The sequence below is a fragment of the Lepidochelys kempii genome, chromosome 10 (assembly GCF_965140265.1).
Source record: "Lepidochelys kempii isolate rLepKem1 chromosome 10, rLepKem1.hap2, whole genome shotgun sequence".
NCBI classification, from domain to species: domain Eukaryota; kingdom Metazoa; phylum Chordata; order Testudines; family Cheloniidae; genus Lepidochelys; species Lepidochelys kempii.
Window position 1 is genome coordinate 17,667,036 of NC_133265.1, and position 16,165 is coordinate 17,683,200.

Here is a 16,165-nt window from a genome sequence, read left to right on the forward strand (position 1 = left end):
ACGCAGTCCATTTCTCTTACTTTTCATTGTATACAACCCTTCAGGTCATAGGGTGCTGGAACTAGAGGTGCTGCTGTACCCCCTGGCTTGAAATGGTTTCCATTATATACAGGGTTTACAATTTGGTTCAATGGCTCTCACCACCCCTACTATAAAAATTCTTCTAGTACCACTGCTTCAGGTCAATATTTTCAAAGGGTCCTATCTTGGCCTCTGAAATTTTCATCTCTACTTTTTCATCTCTAAGATTTTGCATGCCTGAAACTTTGACTTCTGCATGCATCCTATGGTTGTGCATATAAACTGGGTAGATACATAGCTATGCTATTTCCATGTGCAAACACAGGCTGCATTCACAACTCCATGTTTTTATATGCATGAAAATCAAAAGGTGACAAATAATGGGCACAATTTTATGGGTTGCTTTTGAAAATGTGGTCCTAACACAATGTTGTCATGATGTATTGCTAGGAAGGCAGTTGGGTAGAACATTTTCAATAGTGTTGGAAGTTTTCTCTTATTCAGCTGACTGAGGATGCAAGGTCGTCTGTGATTCTTAAGATTCTCCCCTTTCCAAAGGCCTCATTTCACAGTGACCTGAAAGGACAGCTGAACATGCCCATTAATACCAGAACTCCTAACTGACAGAGGGCTCACCTCTGGTTCCCAAGAGAACCATAAAGTATTTCCTCCCCAGGGGCTGATCACACTCTTTTTCTGTATTCTCAGTCCCCACTGGCCTAGGAAGCAAAGGAGTATGTTACAAGGTAGCATGCTGTGATACTGACATACTAGCCTTCTCTTTTGATCTTTACAGTATATTAACTTTGAAAGATTAAGGCTTTGTCTACACTACAGACTTATGTTGGTATAACTATGTCACTCAGGTGAGTGGAAAAGCCACACCCTGAGCAATGCAGTTATACAGACCACACCCCTGGCATAGACAGTGCTATGTGGGCGGGAGGGCTCCTCCTGTCTACCTAGCTACCACCTCTTGGGGAAGTGGAGTACCCAGGCTGACAGGAGAAGCTCTCCTGTCGGTGCAGGAAGGAAGTGTCTTCACTGAGCACTGTGGTGGCACAGCTGATTCGGGGAAGCTGTGCCATTGCAGTGCTGTGTGTTTTACTCCTGGGGGAATTCTGTGGGACTGCATGCAGAAAACACCCGCCCCGGGCAGAATTCCTGTGCTCCCCTGCTGGAAAAGGGCAGGGAAGTCGTGCTGGGGAGGGGGCGGTCCAGGGACAACCACGGGCAAAGTTTTTTGGTGGGATTTCCTCCCCAACAGAGGTGATGTATGGGGGGCACATGGGGTTACGTTCCACTATCCCCCTGCCCCCCTGTTTCTGCAAGTGCAGAATTGCCCAGCTGAAGGACGCTGCATCTCAGCTTTGCTGATTCTGCAACTGAATGCTGCCTCCTGGGTCCCATCATGCCCCCCCCTTCTGTGTGCTGGGAGCCTTCCTGTTTTCTGTGCAACAGTGAGTGCCCACGGTGGGGCTGGGTAAGGGGCAGCGGGGGAAATGAGAGAAAGGGGAGTGAGGTGGAGGGGGGATGAGGCAGTAGGGTAGGAAGGGGGTGGAATAGGGAAGGGGGAGGGGAATGTGGGAGTGAGGCATAAGTGCTGGAACTAGGGATGCGGGGGGTGGGGGAGTGTGCTTCCACACTCCCTGGCTTGAGGAGGTTTCCATTATATACAGGGTTTACCATTTGGTTCAATGGCTCTCAGCACCCCCACTATAAAAATTGTTCCAGAAGCCCTGGAGTGAGCGAACAGGGCATGGGGCAGTGAGGGAAGTGGATGAGACGGGGGAAAAAAGGGGATAGGGGAATCATGGGGGGGAAGGGGGAGCCTAGTATGCGACGTCCCCATGGCAGCAGCTGGGGCTCCCCCATTAAGCAGGCCCATTGAACCCTCACACTGACATGCTCTACCCCCCAATACCTGAACCCCTCCACTAAACCTCCCACACCAAGACTCCCCCCGCCTGCCGAGCCCCATCTCCCTAGACCTCCTGCCCACTGAGCCCCAACCACCTTCACCTGGACCCCCTGCAGAGTCCCATTGCCCCTGCACCTCAAATCCCCAATGAGCCCCTGTGCATCCAGATCTCCCACTGAGCCTCTTGCACCCAGATTGTGCCACACAAAAACCTCTCACCCCACACCTGGATCCCCCCCACACTTAGCCCCTCCACACTTGGATCATGCCAGGCTGAGCCTGCTCACCCACACCTGGTGCCACGGGCGCAAAGGAGCAGGGTGTTTCTGGGGTAGTTTCTGGGACAGGCCCAGCCCTTGCACTGTGTCAGGGTCGAGACTGTGCAGCCTCACTGCCGAGTCCCTGTACTTGGGGAGGTGGGAGCTTAAGGGTGATCTCCCACCTCAATGCAGCCAGTGGCCTGTGCTCCCCACTGCCATGCTGGAGTCACATTTATTTATTGACAAATAAAATTTGCAGAATTTTAAAATATTGTGCACACAAATTTTTAATTTTTTTTTGGCACTGAATTTTTAATTTTTTGGCACAGAATTCCCTCAGGAGTAACAATGTGTAGACAAGCCCCTAAGTGTAGTATCAGTTTAATATCAAATATGTCCTGTTTCAGGGGATTATATCATAAATATGTAGTAGGATGGTCTTGATAAATTGAATAGCTGTTTTCTCTCTCTGACTAGTATGATCCTAATTTAGGGCCTTGTTTTTCCATCAATAAGCAGGAGACATATATGCATAACTCTCATTGATATCCATGGCAGTTAGCCATGTAAAAAGCTTCCATGCTTTGATGAGATAATATAAATGCTAACACACTGAAAAATGTGCCCAGAACACAAACACTCAGCTTAAGTCATTTAAAATGGATTAGCAAACATGCTGGATCAAATTCTAATGTTCCCTTCAGAAATGCAAATTCTGGGCAATTGACATAAATGGAATTACCCAGGTGTTATTGAGGGCAGAAGCTAGCCCTATATTTTGTTAATCTGTAATACAGGGGAATTTATTAAGGAGACAACATTTGAAATACATCACATTATGGGGGTTGCTAATAGATTCTAATGGCATTTTTGGAGCCGCAGTTCTCAGATATTCCAGAATGATCCATATTTGTGTTCTTCAAAAATACGGATGTGCAAAAAAAGCAGATAAAAACTGAACCATTTTAAAACCAAGACTAATAGCCTACGGAATTCCACAGGTGCTAGAAGAAAATCGAAGCAGGTTTTGCCAAAGTTTTCCTTATATCCTAGCTAAGCCTGCTGGAAGAGGAGAATGTATCTGTGATGGATTTATTTTTTAGTTTTTACGTATACAGTTATTGAATGTTTCATCTAATCCCCTTCCCTTCAGCTATTAAAACAAGAACCTTACTGCACTATTGCACAGATACACATGCATATTATATATATAAATGTAAATTTTCCTGATGCACTGTGCTATTTTACACTGCAAAATGAAGTGTGCGCATGCACAGCTATAAAATATCCTTGAGGCAGCTGTGTAGGCTGGCAAACAAAACCCTGACCTTTCTGTGTAAGACTGCAGTATAAATATTAATGCATATATGGTGAATCTGTACAGCCTTTATAATAAATTGGCATAATTTGACATGACTGAAGACTTCAACAAAAGAGATCACAGAACTACTCTGGACCCAGTAGTGATATTGAAATGTGTACTTCGATGATGCAAACTCCACTTCTGCTCTCAACATGTCCTAAATGTAAAGTACCTTGCCTGTTTCTAGTTGAATGTAGCAACTCATGATACCTCATATCCAATAACAACACAATAGTACGTATATATACCCCCACATACACAGTCATCTTTAGATCCAGAGCAGTCTTTGACATAACACAGGAAGGTTTGAAAGAATTCATTTCAAATATTTTGGAAAATTCCATTGAAAGAATGATTAGTTGTTATGATGGCTGTAATTTTCAAGGTTTTTTTTTACTGAGTTGTATGCATCCAATTCATCCTTAATTGGTGCTTCACAGCCTCTGTGATTTCCATCATGGTGTTCTCAAAAAATTCTACTTATATTGTGGAAGAAAAAACAGTGAACTTCCATTGACTGACCTCAGACTCAAACCTGCCTTTCAGTGTCAAATGCAACCTACTGGTGTTGTTGTTTACAATCATGTAGCTGTAGATGTCTAGAACTTCATGTAGATGTCTAGAACTGCTGCAGTGGCTGCCATTCATCATAGTTTTTGTTAATTATAGTCATGAGCCTGTCTCCTAAAGTATCCAGTTAAAAATGTACCCAACACTACCTGTTACTATTTGATGCACATAGTCAGTGAAAATTCTTGATGCAACACGTGCTGTGAATTTAGCTCTTCAAGTACTATAATGAAAATATATTCCAATATGAGTGTGATGGACAACTGGAGGAAGAGACTCCAGCACCAAGTCCTGAAATATCCAGCTACATTATAATCATTATAATTACATTTGCCTCAATGTTAAAAATAGAGCCTCATTCATAAAATCTGAAATTTGCCCCCTATACAGTGGGGTGACAGAAAAGCTATGCATCATTTAAGTTCCAATGAAGTTCTGTCTTGAAGTCAATGGGACTTAACCACATGCTATATATATCCTGGGTGCATGTGTCCTGATAAAATCATACGATAGGATAATTATCACCAAATAAAAAATACAGCTTCTGGCTGCAAAGTGAGTTTACAAATTAGCACATTTTGTTGAAGTAAACAATATGCTACCAACCTTCTGCATGCTGGACTTTGTTCAATTTTTTTTTTGAACAATTCTTACCACGAGGTTTTAAAATGTATCATTCAGAGTGAATGAATCGACAAACAAACAAATGGATGGATGGGTGCAATTTAACACTGTATCTGTCCTAGAAGAGTTTGACTCAGTATAATGTGAGAAAGTCTGTTTTATGCCACAAATCCAATACAACAGCTGAAAATACCCTCACCCAGAACCCTTGGGTGGAGTTGGCTGCATGGTTGTTGCATAAAATGAGTTCATATGTTCCTGTTTTCACCAGGAATACTAAAGAGAGGAAGATGAAATCTAATTACAATGGCACTATTTAATAAGATATTAATACACACATCCATATTGTATGCATATAACTATGTATGTGTTAAAATAAATCTAGTGGAAAAAATCATTTGGTACCCTTTGATTGCCTTTTATTGGTAGTCTGCTCCAGTTCTGACTGCAGTTCTAGCAGGTGTTTAACATACATTATCAGAATGTTTCACTACAAAAATATAATTACAATGTCACCTTGACTGTATCTTTTCAAAACTACCATGCAATGCATGCACATATGTAGTTAAAAATAGGAAGCAATTCTATACATTCACACATTTTTAGAAAAACTAAGAAGCTCAATTACACACTTAATAGTCTTCCAAGTGTGGGGCGGTGGGGGGGGGGTTAAGGAATCTAAGATATGGTTACATGAGGAACTCTTCAATATATGCAATCACTTTTTTTTATATTCAGCATCATTACAAAAATGGTAAAGGCATTAAGCCTGCAACAAATCCCATAGAGGAGCCCACACGGAGCCCAACTGAAATCAGTGGGGTTCTACCCAAGTGCAGAGGTCCAGCACATGGGAAAAGCCTGCATGATCACAGCCTGAATGCATACTACACTATGGGCATTTTCCAAAGAAAATATAAGGAAAATAAACTGTGCAAAGTTGGAACCAAAGGGCTTATGACAATGATATTGTAACCACAATGGTCACAATGATAATCATTAAAAGAAAAGGAGTACTTGTGGCACCTTAGAGACTAACCAATTTATTTGAGCATAAGCTTTCGTGAGCTACAGCTCACTTCATCGGATGCATACTGTGGAAAATACAGAAGATGTTTTAATACACACAGACCATGAAAAAATGGGTGTTTTCTCTCCCCACACCCCACTCTCCTGCTGGTAATAGCTTATCTAAAGTGATCACTCTCCTTACAATGTGTATGATAATCAAGGTGGGCCATTTCCAGCACAAATCCAGGTTTTCTCCCCGCTCCCCCCCCAAAAAAAATACCCCCCCACTCTCCTGTTGGTAATAGCTTATCTAAATGGCCCACCTTGATTATCATACACATTGTAAGGAGAGTGATCACTTTAGATAAGCTATTACCAAAAGGAGAATGGGTTTTTGTGGAGGGGTGGGGGGAGAAAACCTGGATTTGTGCTGGAAATGGCCCACCTTGATTATCATACACATTGTAAGGAGAGTGATCACTTTAGATAAGCTATTACCAGCAGGAGAGTGGGGTGGGGGGAGAGAAAACCTTTTGTTGTGATAAACACCCATTTTTTCATGGTCTGTGTGTATAAAAACATCTTCTGTATTTTCCACAGTATGCATCCGATGAAGTGAGCTGTAGCTCACGAAAGCTTATGCTCAAATAAATTGGTTAGTCTCTAAGGTGCCACAAGTACTCCTTTTCTTTTTGCGAATTCAGACTAACACGACTGTTACTCTGAAACCAATGATAATCATTAGTAATGGACATTTACAGCTGAGGATGGAGCTGGCCTTCTTAGAAGACAATGTTCTGAGGAACATTTTCCTCTCACAAGTATTCATCCTCAAGCTAAAGTTCCCAGGGAAGGATTTTAAGATACAAACAGGTGAACATCTCAGGGCACAGGTTGCAAGCACAAGGAAGAAAATGCAAGGAATTTTCATGCTGTCCATCTAGGGTAGTAAGCTCATGACTAAGGGACAAAAATTGGATGCAGAATTAACATCAGTGAAAAAATAATTGCAGCACATTAAATTAATGGCCTGGCTGTTATAAATTCCACTCACAATTACAAAGCACAGATTATTTTATAATTAAACAACTTCATAAAATAGCATGTGTTGTATTATGGAAAACAGAACAGTTTTGGAATTAGCAATAGCTATAGAAGGTCTTTGACAATATCAGTTATTGTAGGAACTGCATGTGGTTAATCATTTACAGCAGAATCGAAGTTCTACGGGTAATAAAATTATTAAATGCTCTTTAAATTCAGATGGTTTTAAAATGTCATATCTAATGCAGGATACTGCTTGAGAATAACAAGCCTTTTATTCCAGAACTCATTATGTTTTCATATAAGCACATTAGTATGATCAACTCTACTTAATTAAAAAGAACAGTTAAATATAAAACAATTAAACTAACAGAACTTTTTTCCACATTATGAATTATGAAATGGTCAGATTATTCAAAAATTTCCATTTCAACATAGCTACCTGAATTTATCAGGGGAAACTTGAGTTCAGAATTTCTGGCTATTTCGTTCATGCCTTGTGTTAAAACGAACTCCATGTAAGGATGTTCCATGAATTGGAATGAGGAAAGTTAAATTAACCAACAAACTCAGGGCTCCCAACACATTTTTTCACTATCACTTGTCTACATGTCACTGCAGTCCAGATTACAGAGGTGTGAATTTAGAGTGCTCTAACATGTTGCACTTTAACTGCCTCATGTACACCCTGCTGGGGTGAATGAAAAGGTACCTTGTTCACACTGATGTAGTCCTGCTTCAAACAGAACTATATTAATGCGAACTAGGTCTTTTTCAGTTCACGCCAGCAGGGTCCATATGGGATAGTCATAGCACAACACATTAGAGCGCTCTACAATGGTGCTGTGTAGATGAATCCTAAATGAACAGTTCTAAAGTATCTATACTTTATACTAGGTCACAGGGATCATGATCCAGCTAATCTCTCTCTAATTTCTATGAATGTGCTTGCACATATGAAGACAGATGGAGGGTAGACTTTGACCCTATCTGTAAAGTCTTGTCCACAGCGGGATCAAACAATTGGTTATACAGTTAGCAGCAGCAGCATTCTAACATGATTTCCCTGGAAATTTTTTTCCCTGTTCTTGAGAACTGTGCCTGCCAATTCTACTACAAATAACTACACTGCACAAAGGGTAAAAATTGAATAACACCAATATAATGGTTCTCAGACAGAAAAGTCCTCAAGTTCAGGAAAACCATGTTAGAACCCCGCTAGCAATATCAGTATTTAAATGTGGTATAGTATCTAGTAGAGAAGTCTGAGCCCAGTGGGCCCTATGAGATACTGGGTCATATCCTCAGCTGGTGTAACTTGTCATAGCTTCATTGAAGCCAATGGAACTATGACAAGTTACACCAGCTGAAGATCTAGCCCAGTAGTGTATTTTGCGTTAGCATTTCAAGTTACAAACACATCTAGGAAATCTGAAGGAGCAGTGAAGTACTTCAGTAAAACCTATGCCCTGCCTGGATTGTCATTTGTGATCAGTGTATCATTGTGTTACATACATCTGAGTGCATATAAAATGTTTATCATTTAAATTACGAAGTCTTTAATCCCTGGTTTGGGCAACCTACCTTTGGTTTCCTGTTTAGTCCAGAACTCTTGCACTCTTTTAATAATGTTCTTGTCCTCTCTCAATTGCTTTTGCCATTGCCGCAGTTCTTGTACCTCAGTGTCACAGCGGACCTAGGAAAGGAAAAACACGGTATTGTAAGAAATGTACCTGTGTCCTCCCTAAATGCATTATCAATGTTTTACTATAACAAATCTATGTAACTAAAGTAGAATGAAACTTATAAATGGAAATCAGGAGTAACTACAAAAGTCAATGGAATTACACAGGTGTAGAGTAAGTCACAATGACATATAGTTTCAAGAAAAGCGGATAAGAAAGACTGACTTTCTGAAGCACAATTCTTTCCCTGGGCTGCTCATTATACAGGACCAGATGTAAAAGCACAATCTAGCCCCAAGGGCTTAAAAAATTCAGTCTATACAGAAGCAAAATCTACATAATTGACATACCCTGTTGAAAACATATGCCAGTTATGGCTAGCAGGGACTCCTCTGAATGCTATGTGATGGCAGATAGTTACATATTTCCTGAATTGTTTAAAAAATTAAGCACTGTACTTAAAAGCATTAAGGCCTTTACCAACCCACTGAGCAGCCATAATAGTGCAGGAGAGGAACAGGAAGCAAACAAAGAGCCATGCAGCAGGAAATTAATGCTAGCAAACCAATTCCCACCTACTAACGGTTGCAAATAGGCATGCAGACAACCCCAGTCCTACAATTTAAATAGACTTTTACAGAGAGGAATGCCATTAATCCATTATTTGAAGTAATTGAAATGCATTCATGACATCTATTCTTTGTCAATCATCCATATGAAGGGCCTGCTCCCATTGAAGATAATGACAACACTCCCAGGCCATGTCTACATTTAAACTTTTCTGAAATGCTCTAACCCTGGGTCTAGCAGTAGTGCTGCTCCCATTGGTCTGAACAACAGTTGGACCCACCTCAATTTTTTACCATTGTCTCATCTTGACCTGCAGAAAGCATGTTTCGTGGTAAACATGCCTTCAGCTGATCTAGCCTAGCATTCCCCACCGTTCCTAGCATCAATGCTAGAGAAACTCTGGGAGAATTTCAGAAAATCCAAAGCATTAGATACAGCCCCACTTACTTCAATGGGAGCAGAAACTGTTTATCAGGATGGCCAATGACAATTAAGCAGATTCTCCTGTGTAGCTGAACCTATACCATGTGGTACCTGAATTATGATAGTTATCAAAATGCATCTTCTGTTTTTTATTTATAAGCTCTAGGTACATAAAACTGCATTGTAATTTAGGGTCCTACAAAGATAATGGCTGTTAACAACAAATATTAACAAGCCTGTTTTCCCCTCTCAGTGGTGGTGTCCCCATGTTTCCAATGCACCCACGGATTCAGTTCCTGGGAAGCCTCCTCACATTTAATTTTAGATAATATTGTAATTAATATTAACTTATGTGGTGGTGGTCTGTTACATTTCAATCTTCTTCCTCTTTTATGACAGACTTTGAGAGCATGACTCTATCTCCATTAGTTTCAAAATTCTTAAGGGAGACCATGAATGTTATTTAGCAAAAGCATTCTTTCCACCAAAAATATATTTCCTGCGCCTTGAAACCAAGAAAGCTACCTACAATAGCTGGAACCCTGGAGTAGTTTTTAATCCATTTCAGAGGAGGGCACTTGTTACATTGTAGACAGAGCAGTAATGCAACGCAAGGTTACAAAATGAATGCGAACAGAGAAGAATTTTACTCAGTGACCTGACATCATATATCTCGTACAATAGTACATTATCTTTTCTCCAATAAACTAGCTCTGCATCGTTTGTTACACTTTAACATGTTTAATATGAACACTTGAAATCAGAAAAATAGTATTAATGTTACTAGCCAAAACTGTATTTTCATGGTCACAGAAATCAAAACTCATTTCTATGAACCTCATCAGCTATTCCTCCCACAGGTAGGTTATACAGGACAAGTCCATGCACTGGATGTTTTCCTAGACGCACAAGAGATATATGCATCTGATGAAGTGGTTCTAGCCCACAAAAACTTATGCCCAGATAAATTTGTTAGTCTCTAAGGTGCCACAAGGACTCCTCGTTATTTTTGCTGATACAGACTAACACAGCTACCATTCTGAGAAGAGATGTATTGTGTCTCTCTGATGCTCTCACATATAAGTTCTACTAAATGAGTATCAATTAATTAGTTGCATGGAATCAATCTTCCTATGTGTACAAGGGTTGAGGGGGAAGGGCCTGCAGGAGGGTAAAGGAACAGGGCTTGTTCTATCCCAAAGAAATAACAGCACCTATTCCTTACTGAAAATTTGTTGAAAAAGTGAAGTGTGCGATTTGTAACTGAACCTATGTCAAAATGTGTTTAGGTGAATGCCAAGGGTGCACTACTGATCTTTACATATTAAGGAGAAAGAAAATGTTGCTAATGGAGAAAAATCCAACCATCGAGCAGGTCCTTACAGCTCCTAAGTGGGAGCACAGGAGGGGGGGAGAGCCCAAGAAGATCCCTTCCTTTTGTGCCTCCTGTAAGCGACTGTCAGAAGTGCAAGAACTACTCTCGCTGTTCGTCTCACTTGGCTCTGGAGTGAGACTGGCAAATGAGGTTGAAAAGGAGCAGGAGGACATTTTGCTGCATCACATCATCCTATGAAAGAGCGCAGCAATGGGGGCACTCTTCCGCAAGAATGCCTCTGAAATCATCCTGACATGATGTCACTCAACATGGGCTAGTGCCTGAGAGGCAGAGTAAGTCCATAGGGTCTAACTCTGCAATAACTTACACTTTGTGCTATCCCACTGAAGGGGCACAGAATGTATGTTAGTGCAGAATTTGCCCCAAGGGGTAGCATATGGTGTAATTAAGTGCTGAATATGGTCAATAAAACTTAGAAAATAGTATTACTTGCTCTATAGCATTGCAGTTATCTCAGTTCTCATCACTTAGCAGCTATACAAGAGCTAATTTGCTATATGAGAGATGTCATGATTCATGAATGACTGTTGAGATTTCCAATCTTTAGACTGATAGGATTTGGTCATCTTATGAAGAGGACACATTCAAATACCTAAGTAAAATGGAATATCTCACACATTTAAGAATCCATTCCAATTACAGTATATCAACTTTTTAATAATTCAGCAAATTATTTTAATATATCTTTGGCAATACACCAGCAAATTAGTTCTGCTTTATAAACACAATATAATTCTAACCAGACAATAACCTGCAAAACAGCCAACAGGCAAATATGTTTGCAAGTAATCAAGGCATGGGGATGAATCCATGTCTTTGTCTCACAGAAGACCACTACGATGTGAAGTACTGAACAAGTCCAGTTTTGAAGTCAGAGTGCAGCTTTTCTTTTAAAAAACCCAAACCTTTTAGAGTGAATCCACATTTGCTGTAAATGCAGCAAACATTCTATTGATTGCCTGGGTCACAGTCATTTATTCTGAGCCTTTTGGTGGTGGCTCTATCTTGTGAAAAGGGGCATCACTGATGACAGCAGAAGTATAAGAACACCTTGTCAGAGATAAAGGTAAATCATTTCTATTCTGATTTAATTCTAGTTTAAACAATCAGAATACATACATAATAAATAATGACATTTGATATTTACATAATGCCTTTGATCCCAAGGAATCACAAAACACTTTACAAATTATAGACATGATACTACAATCCTGCCCCATCTAATACTCTCAATACAGTAACTTTTTGGTCATCTCTACACATAACAACAATGAAATGCATTCAGGTCTGGGTTAGAGGCCAACTGGGGCACACCACACTGCATAATGGGGAGAGATAAGACGATTTTTGATCAAAGACACTAAAGAAATATCTACTCATTAAAATATGTCCTGGGGTGAACAATGGCCAGGCAGCGTGGACAGGACCTGTTTTTCATGTCTCTTTCAGAAGACCAACGTAAAACAAATTGTATAAAACTCAATTCTACATTAAAGGAATAATGGAATAGGTCTACCACCACTGGGTTTTGAATCTATGGTGCTACAGAGTCTAAGTATGTTAAACCTAAGGCTTAAGCTACTAAGCCAGCTGAGTTTAAATTTACAGCATCACAGTAATTACACAGCAGAGATTGCTTTGCACTCTCTGATCAAGGTTCCAGTATTGTTGGTGCCACAAATGATGTCACTTTTCAGGAAAATGGTGGTCACCAGCTGGAGAGTCAGATATGCCAATTTAAGCAAAAGCTGTTTCCAATACAATTCACACAGTTTATATTTTTATGAGAAGAGCTTTCATCCAGGTACATTTGCAGAATGCTACGTCAAGCAAAACGTGCATAAGCTTTCTTTTTAAGGCCCAGGGCAAAGCCAAAAAATGAGTAGAGGAGTCAAGATCATTAACATTACTCTGTTAACAGTTTCCTCCTGTGTGCCATGCTCTCCGACTTCAGAGACCGATCTAATGCATGGTGCATTATCAAATTTTTTTGAAATGCAGACAATGTGCATTCAGCCAATCACTTCAGACCACTTACTTGGAAGGATACACAAGAATTCCAATACATACATCCAGAATGACCTTCCTAGCTCTAATGAATCTATACTATGTATTGTAAAATTATACATTGCTAAACATTTTGTGATCTTGTCTCTTATATAAGGCCCTGAGTGGTGATAAATTTAACTAATGTGCACATTTGGCAGAGGTAATGTTACTTAAACACCTCCCAGCAGTCACACTTGTCCCTGATGAAAATATCCTTACATACAAGCCTGTCATAACTGAAACACATTTTTAAATTAATCCTTTCTAACCTCCCAAAATAGATGTTAACAATTCAACCCAGGTTTGTGCCCAGGAAAATAAAGGGACAGGGCATTCTCTTATGAAAATATAGATTTACTGAATATAATTATTTTTAGTACAAGTCTCAAAAAGAAATATTTTAAATAAATTTTCTGGGTTTGGGGATTCTAAGTACCTACAGCAATGCAAACTACATTTGTTAAGCAGTATGTCGAAGAACCACTCATTGCTACCTTGTGTCTTCTTATTCATGAACTAAGCTTTATTTCACTTTTCATATGTATAATGCTTGCATCTCCTATGGCGTAAATAAGCTACCATGTTTGCTTGATCTTGCTTCATTGGTAAGAGCTTGATCTTGCAAGGTGAAGGGTGCCCTCTATTCCCACTGAAGTCAGCCCCACTCAGGATCAGGCTACAGGGTAGCAGCATACAAAGGTGTAGATCACTATATCTATCTTTTATGATGATTAATTATATATTTTAATTAACAATTTTGTATTTTATTTGGCTTCATTTTAACAAGCCACACAAGAAGTAGTAGAAAAATGATAATAAAATGTTCATTGCTATATTTTGTGATATTACAGTTCTTAATACTTTGAATACTGTAGGTTTTCAAATGCTGTTTGATCCCACAGCTTCTTCTTTACCCATCTGTGATAAGGTTCAGACTTCTGAATTAGTTGTTGGCAGTATCTCAGATTCCCACTACTACTACAACTCCCTTTGGAACCAGCCTTTAAACTTTCTCTCTCTGATCATGCTTTTCAGCACACAAAAGAAAATAAGAAGAAAGCAAGATTGGGGGAGAGAGAAGGGGGGGTTGTTTTGTTTTTTTATTTCTCCCATCAGTTTGTGAATGTTTATCAAGAAGGTTAAACCAGAGAATATTAAAACAGTGGAATTCTTCTTTTAAAGAGGAAAATTGAGTCTTAACCATTGTGCTGCGTGAGGCACAGTGCTCTTCCTTTTACTTTTGCTCATGGGGAGCATGTTCCAGTTGAGTACCATTAAGAATAGGATTCTCCAGCCAAAACTAGTGACTAAAACTCTGAGGATGCAGGATATCTGTGTCCAAGAATATTTCCATAAAAATGACACACCTCCTCCTAAAGTTAATCAACCCTGCTTCTGTAGGAGACTATCATCTCTTCTGTTTCAACACCCTCATGGTCTTTGAGGCTCTTGCTGGTATTTTCACCAGAAAGTGAAAGTATGTTACTGGGAAGAACTAGAGAGAAAAATGGGGCACTGTTGTTTTTCATTTTGGACTTCAAGCGTCAGTATATCCATTTGAACAGGCCTTACTCCAAAACTTTTCTCCTAACACCAGAGCAACCAGAACTGGCCATCTTACCCCAGCCTAGTATTTCTCCTCCTGTAACTTTGGAAAATACATTAATTTATCACATCTAATAGCTCCTTTCACTCCCCACAAGAATGTTCCATATACTTACCAACATAATCCCTAAAGACGTGGGAAAGATAAAGATGCTTCCAGACACTCACATTTTATACAGATCCTTTCAAAATGTAGGGAAAAGCTCAAAAAGAAAAGAGTGAGGCCCTAATTCCTTAGTTCTTCCACCCTGGATGTTTGACATGGATGACATTAACAATAAAATTCTCTTTCTTCCCATTTCTCTCTGACTCTCCTGTCTCTTCAAGGCCCATCTTCCTAGCATTGGACCAAAGATAAGATGAAGATAAACCTTACTCTTTTTTTCAGCCCTTTCTGGGCTTGATCCCACAGGGTGCTGAGTGCCCTCAATGTCCATTGACTTCAACAGGAGGGTGCTCAGAACCTACAAAAAGCTAAGCTTCCACTGACCTAGAGAGTGCTCAGCAGCTTGGTAGGTGGTGTGACATAGGGTGCCCAGGGTAGCCCTCAGTGGAAATGCCAAGGTCAGGGCAGGCTGCAAAAAAGAGAGCAGATACTCCCAAGACTGGTGGGTAACACTGAAGTTAAACTCCCAACAAGTCACAAACTGTGCTTCTGATCCCCACACTGGTTATCAAGCAGCAAAAAAAAAAAAAGAAAGAAAAGAAAAAAAAAATCACACAGCCAGTTGCATTCCAGTTCTCTGGCTCCCAATCAGCACCTAGGTCCAGTACAGTAAGAAGTTATTTTAGAACTCTGCTCACAATACAAAATGTTCTTCTCAACCGCAAAGGGCCAGCCGCATTGCCAGGTCAATATTAGGCTGGATCTTACCCAAAATAGCACGCTTCCAGCCAATCCTTTAGTGTCTAAAACGAAAGGTTTATAATAAAGAAAAAAAGGAAGAACAAGGAGAGAGTTGTTAAATAATAAAGCAGTTACATTCACACAAAGACTTCAAAGTCCATATATCAGGTTCTTAGCAGTACTGGTGAGTTTGCTGGCTTGAAAGTCCCTCTGGAACACATCCACAGCTTCGATGAGTCATTGAGTCCTTTGTTCAGAGCTTCATTTGCAGAAAAGTTCCTCCAGAGGCAAGAAGACTGAAGACAAAATGGAGAGGATCCAGCTGCCTTTTATAGTCTTTTGCTATGCGGCCTGTGCTTCCTTTGTTCCAAACCAAAGCTGATAACAGAATATGACATGGAAGCTTTAGGCTTTGTCTATACTGGCAAGTGAAAGACAAAACTTTTGTCATTGAGGTGTTAAAAACACACACACACACACACCCCGAAGACAAAAATTTTGTCGACAACAAGCGCTGGTCTTGGCGTTCTCCTGCCAACAACACTAACGCCACTCATTGGGGATGTTTTTTGTTGGCAGGAGAGCTCTCTCCTGCTGACAAACAGTGGCTACGCTGCGTGCATTTTAGCAGCATGCTCTGTCCATAGCCATACCAGATGCCTTGCTGACTAATAAGGTGTCTTCCCTGGCTCCTTTCAATGTGTTCATTGTACAGTTGATGACCCATGTAGGGCCATCAAAGAGGCTAGGCAGTGCTGATGCCAATCTGTCTGGGG

General features: G+C 40.3%; 1 protein-coding gene across 5 annotated transcripts in view; it reads right to left on the minus strand.

Annotated features, from left to right (window-relative positions):
* Positions 1 to 16,165, minus strand: part of IQCK (IQ motif containing K) — a 210,225-nt gene that overhangs the window by 137,199 nt on the left and 56,861 nt on the right. For 4 of the 5 annotated variants that reach the window (XR_012161133.1, XM_073362280.1, XM_073362277.1 and 1 more), the window contains one exon: positions 8,399 to 8,510. Coding sequence is in view for 4 of the 5 variants with exons in the window: in XM_073362280.1 (XP_073218381.1) it covers positions 8,399 to 8,510 (112 nt within the window). In the remaining variant the exon portion in view is untranslated. Of the gene's footprint in view, positions 1 to 6,456; positions 6,731 to 8,398; positions 8,511 to 16,165 lie in introns of those variants that run through there. The other variant, XM_073362281.1, reaches the window with a different exon arrangement.